The 19,478-nt window shown below is 47.2% G+C and overlaps 1 protein-coding gene across 20 annotated transcripts in view; it reads right to left on the minus strand.

Moving 5' to 3' along the window:
• rap1gapa (RAP1 GTPase activating protein a) overlaps positions 1 to 19,478 on the minus strand; it is a 599,377-nt gene that overhangs the window by 12,195 nt on the left and 567,704 nt on the right. For all 20 annotated transcript variants that reach the window (XM_059655569.1, XM_059655567.1, XM_059655576.1 and 17 more), the window contains 4 exons: positions 18,278 to 18,391; positions 16,376 to 16,499; positions 8,904 to 9,015; positions 6,085 to 6,185 (listed from right to left, as the gene is read on the minus strand). In XM_059655569.1, coding sequence (XP_059511552.1) covers positions 6,085 to 6,185; positions 8,904 to 9,015; positions 16,376 to 16,499; positions 18,278 to 18,391 — 451 coding nt within the window. The remainder of the gene's footprint in view (positions 1 to 6,084; positions 6,186 to 8,903; positions 9,016 to 16,375; positions 16,500 to 18,277; positions 18,392 to 19,478) is intronic.

Here is a 19,478-nt window from a genome sequence, read left to right on the forward strand (position 1 = left end):
AAAGAGACAGGTAAGAAGGGGTAAGATTAAGGAGCCTTGGATGATGGGAACAGAGGTGCTTCTCATCAAAAAGAAAAAGGCAGCTTACTTAAGGTGGAGGAAGCAAGGGTCTAGCACAGCTTTAGAGGATTACAGGCTTGCTCGGAAGGAGCTCAAAAGTGGACTGAGGAGGGCCAGGAGGGGGCACGAGAAAGGCTTGGCAGGAAGGATTAGGGAGAACCCAAAGGCATTTTACTCATACGTGAGGAATAAGAGAATGATCAGGGAGAAGGTAGGGCCAATCAGGGATAGCGTAGGGAACTTGTGCGTGGAGTCTGAGCAGATAGGGGAAGCCCTAAATGAGTTTTTTGCTTCGGTTTTCACTAAGAAAAGGGGCCTTGTTGTGAATGAGAACTTTGAGGAGCAGGAGAACAGGCTTGAACAGATTGAGATTGAGGAAGTCGATGTGCTGGAAATTTTAGCGAACATTAAGATTGATAAGTCCCCAGGGCCAGACCAGATTTATTCTAGGTTGCTACAGGAAGCAAGAAAGGAGGTTGCTAAGCTGCTGGCGAAGATCTTTGCTTCCTCGCTCTCCACGGGAGTCGTACCAGAAGATTGGAGGGAGGCAAATGTTGTTCCTCTTTTCGAGAAGGGGAATAGGGAAATCCCTGGAAATTACAGACCAGTCAGTCTTATGTCTGTGGTCAGCAAGGTTTTGGAAAGAATTCTGAGGGATAGGATTTATGAATATTTGGAAAAGCATAGCGTGATTAAAGGGAGTCAGCATGGCTTTGAGGGGGGCAGGTCATGCCTCACAAATCTTATTGAGTTCATTGGAGAAAAGGAGGAGGAGAGGGGGCCTCATTGAGGTATACAAGGTAATGAGAGGCATAGATAGAGTTGATAGCCAGAGACTATTTCCCAGGGCAGAAATGGCTAACACGAGGGGTCATAGTTTTAAGGTGTTGGGGGGAAGGTATAGAGGAGACGTCAGAGGGAGGTTCTTCACCCAGAGAGTTGTGAGCGCATGGAATAGTTTACCAGTGGTAGTCATAGAAGCAGAGTCATTAGTGACATTTAAGCGACTGCTGGACATGCACATGGACAGCAGTGAATTGAGGGGAATGTAGGTTAGGTTATTTTATTTTTGGATTAGTATTATTCCATGGCACAACATCGTGGGCCAAAGGGCCTGTACTGTGCTGTACTTTTCTATGTTCTATGTTCTACATTAAAAATAAAGGAATCATGTCTTTCTGGTAAGTTTCTTGGCTTTGGTTTTTGGGGAAATGACCTCCTCGGTAAACTGTGAAAACTGATTCTGTGATGGGAAGTTTGTTGCTGAGGTAGAATTGACGGGAGTTGTGTATCGTGGCCACATGGCTGGTCAGATACAGCAGAACTCATTAGGAGTTGTCCACAAGTTGAAACTCAAGAAGGGAATTACCCAGTTGTTTAGAGTTTGGAAACTCTAAGTTAGAGATCTCGGAGGATTCCAGCTGACTTCACTCAACAGTTAACTGGCAAAAGTTACTGGGATTCAAACCTGCTCAAACTCCTAGATAACCATGAATCTGACCCCATCTCATCAACCACAAACTCTGCCCTTGTCACACCTCTGCATGGGAGGCACCCACCTTCTGATCCCTGGCTGTATCCACACAGCTCTCCCTTACACAACCTCCTTGCCCTGGCCTGCTGAACCTGATTCTCAATTTCCAATTCCCTTCCCCCAAACTAGACCCCATCCTCTGGGGTAACTCAATCTCCAACTCCCTTTATTCCTCCATTTTACTCCAAGATCTAAAAGATCACTTCCCAACTGGACCTATCCTGACTCACTCCAAGCACTCAATCACTTGTTACTCTCTCAGCAACCTGATAACTGAGCCTCACACACACCTGGTACCCCAGCTCCATCGCCTGCTGGTACTGCAGCCCCACACTCATGTGGTACTCAGCAAACACCCACCTGGTACTCTAGCCCCGCACCCACCTGGTGCACGAGCCCCGCACCCACCTGGTGCTCTAGCCCTGCACCCACCTGGTGCTCTTGCCCCGTGCCCACCTGGACCTCGCGCCCCACGCCCACCTGGACCTCGAGCCCCGCGCCCACCTGGACCTCGAGCCCCACGCCCACATGGACCTCGAGCCCCACGCCCACCTGGACCTCGAGCCCCGCAACCTCCTGGTGCTCTAGTCCCGCAACCTCCTGGTGCTCTAGCCCCGCACCCACCTGGTGCTCTAGCCCCGCAGCCACCTGGTGCTCTAGCCCCGCGCCCACCTGGTGCTCTAGCCCCGCGCCCACCTGGTGCTCTAGCCCCACAACCTCCTGGTGCTCTAGCCCTGCACCCACCTCGTACTCTAGCCCTGCACCCACCTCGTACTCTAGCCCCACATCCACCTGATACCTGAAACCCACACCCACCTGGTACTCTAGCCCCACACCCACCTGGTACTCTAGCCCCACACCCATTTGGTACTCTAGCCCCACACCCATTTGGTACTCTAGCCCCACACCCATTTGGTACTCTAGCCCCACACCCACCTGGTACTCTAGCCCCATACCCACCTGGTACTCTAGCCCCACACCCACCTGGTACTCTAGCCCCACACCCACCTGGTACTCTTCTCTCACACCCATCTGGTACTCTAGCCCCACTCCCATCTGGTACTCTTTCCTCACAGCCACCTGGTACTCTAGACCCACACCCACCTCGTACTCTAGCCCCACAGCCTCCTAGTACCCTAGTACCTCAGTGATGTCTATCTGTAAATGTGAAAGTGGTCTCAGGATCTTTACAGTTGGAACAGGACAGGAATTGCTGTGCAGGTGGGGACAGTGGCTTCTAAAATATTCCCTTTCTCTGTGGGCCATGAGCAATCCTTGACTCTGCTGGACCACAACAAGTGAAGATGCTCCAACCCAGCCCATTGAATGGAGAACTCCATTAAAGGCAATTTTGCGTTTTTGTGTTAGCTGTGGAACATCCAGAAAGAAATGGGAAAGAGCGACTTGAACATAGTTGTTCTCAAACTTGTTACAAAATCATCTTTAGAGGAGTCTTAGATTCTGTGGAAGCAACTGTGACTCAGTGTACAAGCCTGCAGTGGACCTGCTATCATGTTGTATTGGAAGTTAAATGCACCATTAGGATGTTGACATGTTTTCTCAGTATTTAGTTAGTAAATGTTGTCATTTTTCTCTCTCATTTCTATTTCCTACTTCTCACAATCATTAAACAAATGATACCGTTCACTGCTGGAGTTACTGAGATCAGCTTTGACCGATTTCTAGCTGGACAGTTTGATCAGATTGGACTGAGCTGAGACGAAATATCTTCTCCCAGAGAGTGGACAGCCTGTGGAATTCTCTGTCACATAAAGCAATTGAGCCCAAAATAGTGAATGTTTTCTGGTAGAAGTTGGATATAGTCCTCAAGGCTAAAGGGACTGAAGGGTATGGGAAGCAGGCTCGAAGGGCTGAACTGCCTACTCGCATTCCTATTTTCCTTGTTTTATGACCCTGCTGTTGTGCTACTGATGTCAACCTCTTTAAATGTATATGAATGAATGCAAATTATTGTGTTTTTGCACTCATTTACACGTAACTTACTCATGTAGGTTATGGATGACCTATCTAATCAGAATTGGAACATTTAAACTTTTAGTAACAGCCAGATCTGATCAATGGTGGTAATGGCTGTGAGCAGGCACAGAAAGCCTGAAAGGAGCAGCACTCAGTTGAATTCTAAAATCACATGCCAAGAATGGACACAAAGAGCCAGTCAATACTCTACAACTGAAATTCTTTTTTGATAACAGCAGATTGCCTAACAAGCTCATGAATAGTGGCTTTTCTATATCATAGTCACTTTGTTCAGTACAAACTATTCTCAAACTTGTGAGGACAAGAAAAGCAATGTGAAACTGGATACTGATGGAAATTATTTCAGGTGAAAATATACAACTGGCAGTTCACATCAGCAAACTGTTTTAAGACTGATATAGGAAGAGGATTATAATGATCAGGTAGAATCCCCAGCAGACACTATTATATGGACTGAAGTGTTGAATTCATTCATGTTGCAAAATGCACAGATTGCAAGAAATAACATATCATGGCATATACAATAAAATAACAGATGATTGTTTATACTCATGAGTCATAGAGTCATATAGATATACAGTACAGAAACAGGCGCTTGGGGGGTCCAACTCATCCATTCTGACCAGATATCCTAAATAAATCTAGTCCCATTTGCCAGTATTTGGCCCATATCCCTCTAAACCCTTCCCATTTATATACCCATCCAGATGCCCTTTCAATGTTGTAATTATACCAGCCTCCATGACATTGTCTGGCAGCTCATTGGCATTTAATTACAAGACAATGTGTATGCAACCAATTTTAACAATTTTATTATCCAAATTTTCCTCAGCCCCAACATTCTTTGGTTCCATAAGAACAATTAAAGCAGATAACATTTGCTCTGTTGTATTCACTAGTAAGTAAAACTTCTCTGTGTGTATATAGTGTCACACACACTTCTACAGTGTATGTATGAAGGAACTTTGTAAAGAAATCTGAAAGACAAACTTTCCCAGTGTGCAGCTTGTGAATTCCAACTCCACTCTCCAACTGAGCCTTGCTAAGTATAAGATTCTAGATTCATTTAACAATGGGTGCTGGGCTAATGTAAATCCATTTGTGTGTTGAAATGATTTGCTAGAATTAACTATTTACAACATAAATAGGTTGGGAACACTGGATTAATAAGTTGTAGAGGTAATCTGAGTTTGTTCTGTTTGAAAATTGCTCATTCTTCAGAGCCCACAGGACAGAAACATTATACAGCATCTGTCTCCAGATATTAGAAGCAAATTACTGCTGGAATCTGAACTCAAAACAAAAAATGCTGGAGATCAAAGCAGGTGATCTACTTGATCCGCTGTGACCTCCAGCATATTTTGTTTCCAGATACTGACTGGTCCACTGAGTGTCTCTAACATTTACTACAGAACAAAGCTATTTGACCTATGGTGCCCGGTCAGGGGTAGGTAACAGTCTGTTGGTATTATCGCTAGTCTATTAATCCAGAAACCAAGGTAATGTTCTGGGGACCTGGGTTCAAATCCTGCCATGGCAGATGGTCGAATTTAAATTCAAAAAATATTCTGGAATTAAAAATTTAACAGTGACCAAGAAATCATTACTGATTGTGAGGTTAAACCCATTTAGTTCATCAATGTCCTTTAGGGAAGAAAATTTACCTCGGACTGGATTAAATGCGACTCCAGACCCACAGCAATGTGATTGGCTCCTCACTGCCCTCTGGGCAATTAGTGCTGGACAATGAATGCTGGTGCAGCTAGTGACACCCGCACCCTGTAATTTTTTTTAAAAAAGCCTTTAGGAAAAACATCCAGTTAATCCCAGAGATAGTAGGAACTGCAGATGCTGGAGGTTCCAAGATAACAAGGTGTGGAGCTGGAGGAACACAGCAGGCCAAGCAGCATCTTAGGAGCAGATTTCCTGTTGATCCAGCTACACACCTTATTATCTCAATTAATCCCAGTCCTCCTTTCCCATGGCCACACTAATTTTTTTCCTAACACTGACAATGATGGGTGCAAAATAAATAGGACTTCACACTTCTAAACCAAAATTACCTCAATTTTTCCTTCTTCATTTGTGTGGAAAATGAATGAAAAGTTGTATTGGAAGAGTGTGTCTCTGAATGTTGTATAAGCTTAATGTTTTAATCAATGAATTAATAGTTTTTCAGTGAGTTTGGTGGTGGGGGAGGGCGTGAGGTTTCTGAAAACCCTGAACCATACTGGTAATTTTTTGTACATTTCATTTTCTACCTGGCTGTGAAAATAACACACTGAACCAAAACTTTAGCCCACTATGATTTAAAAAAAATCATTAAAGGTTGCTGAATTTTACTTTTATCAAAATAAAAATGCTTTCACAGAAAATTAATGCTGAACAGAACAAAACTGGCAACAAACACAAGGCTCAGAATACACAATTTGTACAAGCACAGAGTGGACAAAAACACAGCAGGAACAACACGACCTGTGACATTTTCTTACCTGGCTGAGTTTCTGCTGTTCGGTTTTCTCAAGTTTAATTTTGATCTCTGGTCTCGGTAAGTCATTGACACGGTTACCATCCAGGACCGGCCGTGAGCCACCTACACACATTAAAACAGTTGGCAAGACTAGTATGTGCATGACAAAACACTGAAAAAAATGCCCTTTAAACTCCAAAGTAGTTCAGAGGGTTCTGACACTTGACATTGTGTTTGAAGTGTCAAGTGGTTGAAACTCAGGCAACTTTCAAACTAAGGATCATTCTGACAAGAAAATGTTTACAAAAGCTACCTCATTGTGAATTGTTTTTAAACTTCCTTTTTAAAGTTGTGAGCGTTTATAGTTTTTCAAGTTTGAGCAGTTTGCTGAAAACAGTCGTGGAAATGAATTGTGTAAAAGAATCAGGAGGCAAGTTCTATTCTGTCAGTTGGAGCTGGGATCTCATCAATCCATTCTAAAGGGCACGGATAGACTTACTCAGAAGAGATAAACAAAGATGGGTGCTGTAGAAATCTCACATTGAGGAATAACTCAGGCTGACGAATGTTGTTGGGAAGAACACAAGGACATCCTGCCGCCTCCGATGATATCCTGCTTCACCCTACAATCCAACCTGCTGCTGATCATAGCTAGTCTTTAAAAGCACAATCGGATATCGCCCTGTCCTGGACCCACTGCCCCAAGTTTATTGCCAAATGATTTGGTGACACATTTCCCCACCGTCTCCTCCACCTCCCTGACCTTCCCATCCAATATGCTCCCCAATCCCCCGTGAAACAACAGACCTTGGGCCTCTGCCTAGGCCAGTAGTCAACCCATCAGTGTGGCTGCATGTTGAGAAGGAAAAAAATTTCAAGAGTGATAGGCAACACCCTCAGTTGGTTTGGTCTTCTCCTTCAAAAGGACTTTCTAAGTGTTCCCAGGTTGTAATCCACTTCCTGGATCCTAAACTGCTCACCGCTTCTCCAGGAAGATTTCAAAGCTTTCCAAGGGACTGGTTGAGAGTTCACCAAGTTAATCACTGAGTGTTTCTGTAGTTCTTAGTGAGAGATTCCCACACTAGCTGGCCTCTCAATTCCAGGCAGGACAGATTGGAAACCCACATTGATTGTGAGCCAATTGACAACATTTTCACAAAATTATGCAAATTTAATTTGATGGTCAATCTTGTAGGAGCCTTGAGTGCACTTCTGAATGTGTCACCTACTTACAGCCTAAAAATAGCTACAAACCAATTCCTAGCCAGAGGTTTGTAAATGTAACCGAAGAAGGAAACTGATCGAGAAGAAAATTGTGAATCCATAAAAATAAGGACTCAGAATACAACTGATATTGGAACGAGGCTAAAGATTCTAACCATCAGACACCAGAACTGACAAAAACAAAGGTAATGAAAGCACAAGTTCCGAGAGCTGCTAGAGAAACTGCTGTGGGAGTGACGGGAGCTGAGTTAACGTTTTGGGTCAATGACCTTTCATCAGAACAGAAGGGAAATGCTACAGTTTTTAAACCTGGTGGTAGGGGAGGAAAGGCAGAAAAAAATATAGAAGAATCTGTTTCAAAGGTGGTAGGCCCAGGGAGATGAAACACAAAGAGTTTATGATGCACCGTCAGAAAGAGTGGCGTTGGACACAGTGAAGAAACACTACCTCAACTACTCTTCCTCACATCCTGCTTCCTGTAAAGACTCCATTCCAAAATCCCAGTTTCTCCATCTCTGAGGCGCCTATCCTGTGCTTTCCCCACCAGTCCTTCTAAGACGTCTTCCTTTTCCGTTAACTGATAACTCCTGGCCAGTGTGGTCAGTAGGGTCCTCTTTTACCTCACGCCCCACCTCACCAAGATCTGTCATTCCCACCATCGTCAGTGTGGTGCAATTATCAAACACATGTCTCTCCATCCAGGATTACACACAAACCAGTCCTTTCTCCATACCCCAGTCCACTCCTCAGTCACCCTTGGCACTCCCTTCCTTCCCAATTACACTTTTTTGTGCAAACACAGGAGATGCAATACCTGCTCCATCCTCGCTGGCCAAGACTTGTCTTCCAGGTGAGGCAGCAAATTACTCTACTTGCTGTGATACCCGAGTACCCTCTGTATTCACTGCTCACAATGCGGTCTCCTCTATATCGGGGAGAACTGATGTAGACTCGAAGACCGCTTTGCAGAAAACCTCTGCTCTGAATGCAAGCACAACCCTGCACTTCTGCTTGCTTGTCATGTTAATCCTTCATCATGCCCCCTGCATCTTTCTGTCTGCAGTCTGCTGCAATGTTCCAGTGAAACACAAGGAACCAGACTCAACCTTTTACATCCAACATGAAGCTCCAAAATGTTTGCTCAGGACCTCTACCTTAATTTTGTTCTAGATGCTTGCTTTTTCTTTCGTTTTATTCCAAAGGGTCGATCTTTGCCTTGTTTCTTTCTTGATCTGACTATGTTGCATCCAACAGCATTTGCCACAAGTTCAGATACCGTAATTATGTTCACAATGATGTAGTGAATTTGTGTGCAATGGTTTATTACGAGATTTGAAAACACTGCAATGAGAAGCAAGGTGCTCAAGATCATCTCAGTGAGATATCTGGAAGCTAATAGGGTAAGTGTGGTCATTAGCTTCAGTGGGAACAATGTTGGGGGAGAAGTGGTAACATGCTGATGACAGTTGGATGATCAGCCATGATCCTAAAGAATTGCAGTGCAGGTTTGAAGAGTTCAATAGCCTACTCCTATTTTCTACATGGCTATGAATGAGGGACATTTGATTCTGATGTATCGTGTAAGTGGAGACCAGAAATGAACCTGCTCAAACGCACCTGCCAAGCTGCCAGCACTCAGAGCACTCATCATGCTCACACTGTCATCCAACCATGTGGTATAGGTGAACGAGTCCCTTTTATGAGGCATTCCAACCGAAGAAAGGCTGTCCTGTTTACACAAACAAACATCAGAGATTGATCCATGTTCAGCTCCACAGAATCTGTGAAGGACAATATGCTCAGGGTGGGAGAAACCGAGGAGTAGATTAACTGTATACAGACAGGCACAGCAAAAGACTCTGCACTGACAGGATTGGCTGGGGAATGAGATGGGGGTTATACAGTGGGAGGTGGAGTGAGTTTACAGCTACATTGAGCTCTTGTTAGAGTTTGACAGATTTTAGCTGCAGGTGTTAGTCAGGGAGTCAGGGATCATATTCTAACAGCAGATAATAAATTCTGCTGTTTTGACAAACGTCACAAACGCAAAGACCAGAACAGGAGGAGGCCCTTCAGCCTGCTCCACCATCCAGTAAGATCATGGCTGATCATGAAGCTCAATTCTGGGCAGCACAGTGGCTCAGTGGTTAGCACTGCTGCCTCACAGAGCCAGGAACCCAGGTTTAATTCTATCTTCAGGTGACTGTCTGTGTGGAGTTTGTACAGTCTCCCTGTGTCTGTGTGGGTTTCCTCTGGGTGGTCCAGTTTCCTCCCACAGTCCAAAGATGTGCAGATTAGGTGGCCTGGCTATGCTAAATTACCCGTTGAGTTGAGGGATGTACAATCTAGGTGGGTTAGCCATGGGGAATGCAGGGTTACGTGGATGGCATGGAGGGTAATTTGATGAGCTGAATGGTCAATTTCCACACTGTAGGGATTCAATAATTCCACTTTCCAAATTCAAACTGTCTGAAAATCTATGGATCTCCATCTTGGAAATATTCTACAACTGAATGTCCACACGTCTCTGGGAAGAATGTTCCAGATGTTTATAAAACTCAGAGGACAAATGTTTCCTCCTGTACATCCCCAAAACAACTGATCAGTGATTCTGAGACCATCAATCCTTCGCTCTGGGGTGGAAACAACTCCAAGTGTAAATATAGGGTGGCTTGGTGATGGGATCCCAGCTTCTATGGGGTTATTTCATTTCATGTCACCAGTTAACAATGAAATATCATGTGTTCCTGGAGATTGTTTAGAAATAAGCCAAATACCATTATAACTCAGTTCAAAATTGCCTCCAAACCTGCTTCCAGGAGGAAGTGAATGAAATATGAGGCTGGATGAACACAGCAGGCCCAGCAGCATCTCAGGAGCACAAAAGCTGACGTTTCGGGCCTAGACCCTTCATCAGAGAGGGGGATGGGGTGAAGGTTCTGGAATAAATAGGGAGAGAGGGGGAGGCGGACCGAAGATGGAGAGTAAAGAAGATAGGTGGAGAGAGTATAGGTGGGGAGGTAGGGAGGGGATAGGTCAGTCCAGGGAAGACGGACAGGTCAAGGAGGTGGGATGAGGTTAGTAGGTAGATGGGGGTGCGGCTTGAGGTGGGAGGAAGGGATGGGTGAGAGGAAGAACCGGTTAGGGAGGCAGAGACAGGTTGGACTGGTTTTGGGATGCAGTGGGTGGGGGGGGAAGAGCTGGGCTGGTTGTGTGGTGCAGTGGGTGGAGGGGACGAACTGGGCTGGTTTAGGGATGCAGTGGGGGAAGGGGAGATTTTGAAACTGGTGAAGTCCACATTGATACCATATGGCTGCAGGGTTCCCAGGCGGAATATGAGTTGCTGTTCCTGCAACCTTCGGGTAGCATCATTGTGGCAGTGCAGGAGGCCCATGATGGACATGTCATTTAAAGAATGGGAGGGGGAGTGGAAAAGGTTTGCGACTGGGAGGTGCAGTTGTTTGTTGCGAACTGAGTGGAGGTGTTCTGCAAAGCGGTCCCCAAGCCTCCGCTTGGTTTCCCCAATGTAGAGGAAGCCGCACCGGGTACAGCGGATGCAGTATACCACATTGGCAGATGTGCAGGTGAACCTCTGCTTAATGTGGAATGTCATCTTGGGGCCTGGGATAGGGGTGAGGGAGGAGGTGTGGGGGCAAGTGTAGCATTTCCTGTAGTTGCAGGGGAAGGTGCCGGGTGTGGTGGGGTTGGAGGGCAGTGTGGAGCGAACAAGGGAGTCACGGAGAGAGTGGTCTCTCCGGAAAGCAGACAGGGGTGGGGATGGAAAAATGTCTTGGGTGGTGGGGTCGGATTGTAGATGGCGGAAGTGTCGGAGGATGATGCGTTGTATCCGGAGGTTGGTGGGGTGGTGTATGAGAACGAGGGGGATCCTCTTTGGGCGGTTGTGGCGGGGGCGGGGTGTGAGGGATGTGTTGCGGGAAATACGGGAGACGCGGTCAAGGGCGTTCTCGACCACTGTGGGGGGAAAGTGGCGGTCCTTGAAGAACTTGGACATCTGGGATGTGCGGGAGTGGAATGCCTCATCCTGGGAGCAGATGCGGCGGAGGCGGAGGAATTGGGAATAGGGGATGGAATTTTTGCAGGAAGGTGGGTGGGAGGAGGTGTATTCTAGGTAGCTGTGGGAGTCGGTGGGCTTGAAATGGACATCAGTTACAAGCTGGTTGCCTGAGATAGAGACTGAGAGGTCCAGGAAGGTGAGGGATGTGTTGGAGATGGCCCAGGTGAACTCAAGGTTGGGGTGGAAGGTGTTGGTGAAGTGGATGAACTGTTCGAGCTCCTCTGGGGAGCAAGAGGCGGCGCCGATACAGTCATCAATGTAATGGAGGAAGAGGTGGAGTTTGGGGCCTGTGTAGGTGCGGAAGAGGGACTGTTCCACGTAACCTACAAAGAGGCAGGCATAGCTGGGGCCCATGCAGATGCGCATGGCCACCCCCTTTGTCTGTAGGAAGTGGGAGGAATCAAAAGAGAAGTTGTTGAGGGTGAGGACCAGTTCGGCTAGGTGGATGAGGGCGTTGGTGGAGGGGGACTGGTCGGGCCTGCGGGACAGGAAGAAGCGGAGCGCGTTGAGGCCATCTGCATGCGGAATGCAGGTGTATAGGGACTGGACGTCCATGGTGAAAGTGAGGTGTTGGGGGCCAGGGAATTGGAAGTCCTGGAGGAGGTGGAGGGCGTGGGTGGTGTCATGGACGTAGGTGGGGAGGTCATGGACCAAAGGGGTGAAAATGGAGTCCAGATAGGTGGAGATGAGTTCGGTGGGACAGGAGCAGGCTGAGACGATGGGTCGACCAGGGCAGGCAGGTTTGTGTATTTTGGGAAGGAGATAGAAACGGGCCATGCGCGGTTGGGAACAATGAGGTTGGAGGCTGTGGGTGGGAGGTCCCCTGGGGTGATGAGGTCATGAATGGTGTTGGAGATGATGGTTTGGTGCTCGGGGGTGGGGCCGTGATCGAGGGGCTCGTAGAAGGTGGTGTCGGAGAGTTGGCATTTGGCCTCGGCGATGTAGAGGTCAGTGCGCCATACTACCACTGCGCCACCCTTGTCTGCGGGTTTGATGGTGAGCTTGGGGTTGGAGCAGAGGGAGCGGAGGGCTGCCCGTTCTGCGGGGGAGAGGTTGGAGTGGGTGAAGAGGGGTGGAGAGGTTGAGGCGGTTAATGTCTTGACGGCAGTTGGAGATGAAGAGGTCGGGGGAGGGTAGGAGGCCTGGAGGTAGTGTCCAGGAGGAGGACTTGTGTTGGAAGCGGGTGAAGGGGTCAGTGGCAGGAGGGTTAGGTTCCCGGTTGAAGAAGTAAGCGTGGAGGCGAAGGCGGCGGAAAAACTGCTCTATGTCCAACCTTGCCTGGTATTCGTTGATGTGTGGTTGTAGCGGTTGGACATAGAGCAGTTTTTCCGCCGCCTTCGCCTCCATGCCTACTTCTTCAACCCTGAGCCTAACCCTCCCTCCACTGGCCCCTTCACCCGCTTCCAACACAAGTCCTCCTCCTGGACACCACCACCAGGCCTCCTACCTTCCCTCGACCTCTTCATCTCTAACTGCCGTCGAGACATTAACCGCCTCAACCTCTCCACCCCTCTCACCCACTCCAACCTCTCCCCCGCACAATAGGCAGCCCTCCGCTCCAATCCCAACCTCACCATCAAACCCGCAGACAAGGGTGGCGCAGTGGTAGTATGGCGCACTGACCTCTACATCGCCGAGGCCAAACACCAACTCTCCGACACCACCTCCTACCGCCCCCTCGATCATGACCCCACACCCGAGCACCAAACCATCATCTCCAACACCATTCATGACCTCATCACCTCAGGGGACCTCCCACCCACAGCCTCCAACCTCATTGTTCCCCAACCCTGCACGGCCCGTTTCTATCTCCTTCCAAAAATCCACAAACCTGCCTGCCCTGGTCGACCCATCGTCTCAGCCTGCTCCTGCCCCACCGAACTCATCTCCACCTATCTGGACTCCATTTTCTCCCCTTTGGTCCAGGAACTCCCTACCTACGTCCGTGACACCACCCACGCCCTCCACCTCCTCCAGAACTTCCAATTCCCTGGCCCCAACACCTCATTTTCACCATGGACGTCCAGTCCCTATACACCTGTATTCCGCATGCAGATGGCTTCAAGGCCCTCCGCTTCTTCCTGTCCCGCAGGCCCGACCAGTCCCCCTCCACCGACACCCTCATCCGCCTAGCCGAACTCGTCCTCACCCACAACAACTTCTCTTTCGATTCCTCCCACTTCCTACAGACTAAGGGGGTGGCCATGGGCACCCGCATGGGCCCCAGCTATGCCTGCCTCTTTGTCGGTTACGTGAAACAGTCCCTCTTCCACACCTACACAGGCCCCAAACCCCACCTCTTCCTCCGTTACATTGATGACTATATCGGCGCCGCCTCTTGCTCCCCAGAGGAGATCGAACAGTTCATCCACTTCACCAACACCTTCCACCCCAACCTTGAGTTCACCTGGGCCATCTCCAGCACATCCCTCACCTTCCTGGACCTCTCAGTCTCCATCTCAGGCAACCAGCTTGTAACTGATGTCCATTTCAAGCCCACCGACTCCCACAGCTACCTAGAATACACCTCCTCCCACCCACCCTCCTGCAAAAATTCCATCCCCTATTCCCAATTCCTCCGCCTCTGCCGCATCTGCTCCCACGATGAGGCATTCCACTCCCGCACATCCCAGATGTCCAAGTTCTTCAAGGACCGCAACTTTCCCCCCACAGTGGTCGAGAACGCCCTTGACCACGTCTCCCGCATTTCCCGCAACACATCCCTCACACCCCGCCCCCGCCACAACCGCCCAAAGAGGATCCCCCTCGTTCTCACACACCACCCCACCAACCTCCGGATACAACGTATCATCCTCCGACACTTCCGCCACCTACAATCCGACCCCACCACCCAAGACATTTTTCCATCCCCACCCCTGTCTCCTTTCCGGAGAGACCACTCTCTCCGTGACTCCCTTGTTTGCTCCACACTGCCCTCCAACCCCACCATACCCGGCACCTTCCCCTGCAACCGCAGGAAATGCTACACTTGCACCCACACCTCCGCCCTCACCCCTATCCTAGGCCCCAAGATGACTTTCCACATTAAGCAGAGGTTCACCTGCACATCTGCCAATGTGGCATACTGCATCCACTGTACCCGGTGTGGCTTCCTCTACATTGGGGAAACCAAGCAGAGGCTTGGGGACCGCTTTGCAGAACACCTCCGCTCAGTTCGCAATAAACAACTGCACCTCCCAGTCGCAAAACATTTCCACTCCCCCTCCCATTCTTTAAATGACATGTCGATCACGGGCCTCCTGCAGTGCCACAATGATGCCACCCGAAGGTTGCAGGAACAGCAACTCATATTCCGCTTGGGAGCCCTGCAGCCCAATGGTATCAATGTGGACTTCACCAGCTTCAAAATCTCCCCTTTCCCCACCGCATCCCAAAACCAGCCCAGTTCGTCCCCTCCCCCCACTGCACCACACAACCAGCCCAGCTCTTCCCCTCCACCTACTGCATCCCAAAACCAGTCCAACCTGTCTCTGCCTCCCTAACCTGTTCTTCCTCTCACCCATCCCTTCCTCCCACCCCAAGCCGCACCTCCATCTCCTACCTACCAACTTCATCCCACCTCCTTGACCTGTCCGTCTTCCCTGGACTGAACTATCCCCTCCCTACCTCCCCACCTATACTCTCCTCTCCACCTATCTTCTTTTCTCTCCATCTTCGGTCCGCCTCCCCCTCTCTCCCTATTTATTCCAGAACCCTCACCCCATCCCCCTCTCAGATGAAGGGTCTAGGACCGAAACATCAGCTTTTGTGCTCCTAAGATGCTGCTGGGTCTGCTGTGTTCATCCAGCCTCACATTTCATTATCTTGGATTCTCCAACATCTGCAGTTCCCATTATCACTTATCCAGGATGAAGTTAATTCTGTTATGAGTCTTTGTGTAGGGATTGTAGTCCAGTTAATTACTGCTACATTAGCAGAACACATTTCCCTGAATCTTTGCTACTATTGCACATTTCGGTGGAAATACTGAACTCATTTTCAAAACCTCTCAACAAGCTGAAAATGTTGCCAAGCCCCAACGCTGACATTGTCTCTTCATAAATGCCACACTGTTGAGGGCTTTAATTGCCTGGGGTTCTCCTTCAGATATTTTGTCTTTTACCCAAAACCTTTATGAAAATAAGATGATCTTCAATTAAATTGGACGGGCAATTAGTTTGTAAGAAAATGTTACAACACTGGCCAATAAAACAATCGCTAAAGAGCATTTTTCTTCAAAGCCAATCACAGTGAAGAACAATGGTCATTAACAACTGCCCCAATTTATTGCTGATTACTGTGTTTGAGATAGTTCCATATTTGTTAGAAACTGGCCAAGAAGATAATGACTGTTTTTTAACAAATGGAGGAATAAAACTCACTTTTGAGATGAAGTTTGGCTGGAATCTTGATGGCTCACACAGAAATGTAATGATACGTTTCGAGCTGAACCGTGAGAATGGAGGATTCTGGGTTACACAGCAGGATTGTGCTGAGCTGGTTTGGTTGGTTTCTGTTAAGGTAGCTGGAAGGCTGGTTTGACTCCCATAGTGGACAGTACATTTAAGAGACAGATACATTTCTAAATTTTAAGGACATCAAGAGATATGGGCAGGAAGGAGGGATATAGCATCAAAACAGATGATCAGCCATGATCCTAGTGAATGGTGGACCAGGGTTGAAGGGCTAGTTTCTATAATACAAAAAGGCAAAGCCAGTGTCCCCAGTTACTGCAGGAAAGTATGTATCTCTGGCATTGATGTAGGACAGCAGTGAGCTCAATGTGGTGCCCTCTGTATAGATCACCACATGACGAATGATCCTCTGGGAAGGACAGAGGCAGGATGTGACTACAGGGTATATCACATTCCACCATGAAGCTTGGAGAGGCTGAATGAATGGGGACAAAACAGGGCCAGAACCAATGTCCATTAAAAATAGTTACAGTACTGTGACTCGAGTTTAACTAATTAGGTTAACCAAAACCAAGGCATCATTTAATGTTTTCAGTTACCATTCCAGTGTCATAATCATCAAGAACTTCATTCTCCTCCACGACACTGGCAAAGCTGCTGGCATTTGAAGATGATCGCGAGAGATCCTGACCATCATTTGAAGCTTTCTGATTTATTATGGCTCTAAGAGTGAAGGAAAGGAACAGTTATCTTCAGGAACAAGGAGTAGGTTATTTTTTCTTAATGTGTATTCAATGATCAAAGCTATTTTTCTGGAGAATCCAATTCTGATAATGAAGTTTAACGGGTAGGCATTCCATTTTATGATTTCTCAATTGTAAAATTAAAATCAGTTTGGGCTACATGTATTTGCAATCTTCGCAAACATTACACCCATTACAGTCGATGTGACCCAGTCTGTCAGCACTGAGCTATCATTGGGTCAAAATTTACTGTGCCAGTTACAATAGCAAATTCCATGTCACATCAGGTTCTGCAAGCAAACTAAAGACAGAGGGAAAGGAAGATTAAATTGAGAGACAATAAAAGGAAGACAGAATGATGATTTGAAAAGTAATCGTAAAGGGTTCAGCAAATGAGACATTACACCTGTACGAGGATAAATCTGACCTTCTGTGGAAAGTTTAGTTCAAAGCTGGTACAAAAGGCAGAAACTTCACACAGACCAGTACATTGAGAATAGTCTATAAAACTATAAGATGTAGGAACAATGTAGGCCATTCATCCCATTGAGTGTGTTCCACCATCCAATGAGATCATGGCTGATCTGATAATCCTCTGGGTCACTTACTGCCTTTTCCTCATAGACATGACCTCTTCCTTACAGATTAGACCGTCTATCTCAGCCTTCAATAGACTTAATGACCCAGCCTCAACATGGCTCCGTGGTAAAGAATTCCACCCCTCCACAACCATCAGAAAAAAAAGAATTCCTCATCCTTGTCTTAAATGGGTGACCCCCTTACTCTGAGATGATGCCATTTGGTTCTAGATTCCCCCACAAAGGGAAACATCCTTTCTGCATTTACCCTGTCAAGCCCATCTTGTATGATTCAACAAAGTCACCTCTCAATCTTATAAACTGCAAAGAGTACAGGCCCAATCTCCTCCACCTCTCCTCATAAAACAATCCCTCTGTACCAAGGAAGGGCAGTGAACATTCTCTGGGCTGCCTCCAAGGCCAGCACATCTTTCCTTTGGTAAAGGGACCAAAATCTTGGCAGTATTCCACCTGGGATCTGACAAGTGTCTTGTGTAATTTTAGCAAGAGCTCCCTGTTTTTCTACTCCAGTCCATTTGAAATAAAGGCTGACAGACCATTTGTTTTCCTATTGCCTGTGTTTTGTCATCCATACACAAGGGCTCCCAAAAAATTCCCCCTGTGCTGCAGCTTTCTGCAGTCTTTCTCCATTGAATTAACATTCAGTTCCTCGATTCTGAAACAGCGAAGACACTGGGGCTCCTTTCTTCAGTAAAGGTTAGAGGTGATCCGACACAGGTCTTTAGAAGTGAGAAGCAGTTCAATACATTGGACAAACTACAGAAGATTCAATTTGAGGGGAGAGTCCAAAACTGTGTGTTATAAATTTAAGATAGTCACTGATAAAACCACTAAGGAATTCAGTAAGGATCTTATTTATAAAGACAGTGTTTAAAATGTGGAAAGTGTTCCCACTTGGAGTAATTGAGGCAATCACAGAAATCCATGGATAAGGAAGCTGGATAAGTACAGGCTTGAGGGGCTAAATGGCCTACTCTTGCTCATATTTTCTTCGTATGACAGTGCTTGGATTCTTTTTACCTGTAAATCTAAAATAATGCTTTCAGACTAAGCCTCATTTCCCTTGTCATCTTCCACGGCAGCACTGAGGTTTGTCAATAGCAAGCTGATTCTGGAGTTACTGAGTGGGTCGGTGTGAGCCAGAATCACTTAAACATACCTGTTCTTGGTGGTGGGTATCTCTGGAGAACTCTGATTGGATGAGTTTTCAGACTTTGGTTCCTGTGAGACATGACCACTGTCTGGGGTCTTCTGGGTACTTGATGTGCTCTCTCTGTGGAAATTAAAAGAACATTTAAAAGCAAATTTACTGCAAGAATGAGTTCAGCAATTCAAATTTTATTTCAAGGATTACAATGATGGTGCCCACCTTAGTCAAGGAGCAATTTGAAATGACTAGTGTGAGGTAGAGTTGTAGAGCATGGAAACAGATCCTTCAGTCCAAATCATCCATGTTGACCAAACATCCTAATCTGACATTAGAGATAACAAGGTGTAGAGCTGGATGAACACAGCAGGCCAAGCAGCATCAGAGGAGCAGGAAGGCTGATGTTTCAGGCCCAGACCCTTCTTCAGAAAATTTTCCTGCTCTTCTGATGCTGCTGTGTTCATCCAGCTCTACACTGTGTCATCTCAGATTCTCCAGCATCGGCAGTTCCTACTATCTCTGATCTGATGTCATCCCATTTGTCAGCATTTGGCCATATCCCTCTAAACCCATCCTATTCATGTGCCCATCCAGATGACTTTTCAATACTGTAAGCTTCCAGCGCTTCCTCTGGCAGCTCATTCCATACACATACCACCTTCTGTGCGAAAACGTTGCCTCTCAGGTCCTTTTTAAATCTTTCCCCTCACCTTAAACCTGTGGTTTCTAGTTTTGGGCTTCCCTACCCTGGGAAAAAGGCCTCGGTTATTCACCTTTCCATGCCCCTCAGGATTTCATAAACCTCTATAAGGTCACTCCTCAGCCTCTGATATTCCGGTGAAAATAGCCCCAGCCTATTCAGCCTCTCCCTATAGTTCAAGCCCTCCAACCCTGGCAACATCTTGTAAATCTTTTCTGTGTTCTTTCAAGTTCAACAACATCCATCATATAGCAGGGAGACCAGAATTGAACCCAGCATTCCAAAAGTATGCTCAACAATGTCCTGTACAGATGCAGCATGGCATCCCAACTCCAGTACTCACTGTACTGACCAATGAAGGCATGTATACCAAATGTGCCTTTCACCAGCTTCTTTTCTCAGTGATTAGATTAGATTAGATTAGATTCCCTGCAGTGTGGGAACAGGCCGCTTGTCCCAACAAGTCCACACCGCTCCTTGGAACATCCCAACCAGACCCATCCCCCTATAACC

The sequence above is a fragment of the Stegostoma tigrinum genome, chromosome 28 (genome assembly GCF_030684315.1).
Source record: "Stegostoma tigrinum isolate sSteTig4 chromosome 28, sSteTig4.hap1, whole genome shotgun sequence".
NCBI classification, from domain to species: Eukaryota; Metazoa; Chordata; class Chondrichthyes; order Orectolobiformes; family Stegostomatidae; genus Stegostoma; species Stegostoma tigrinum.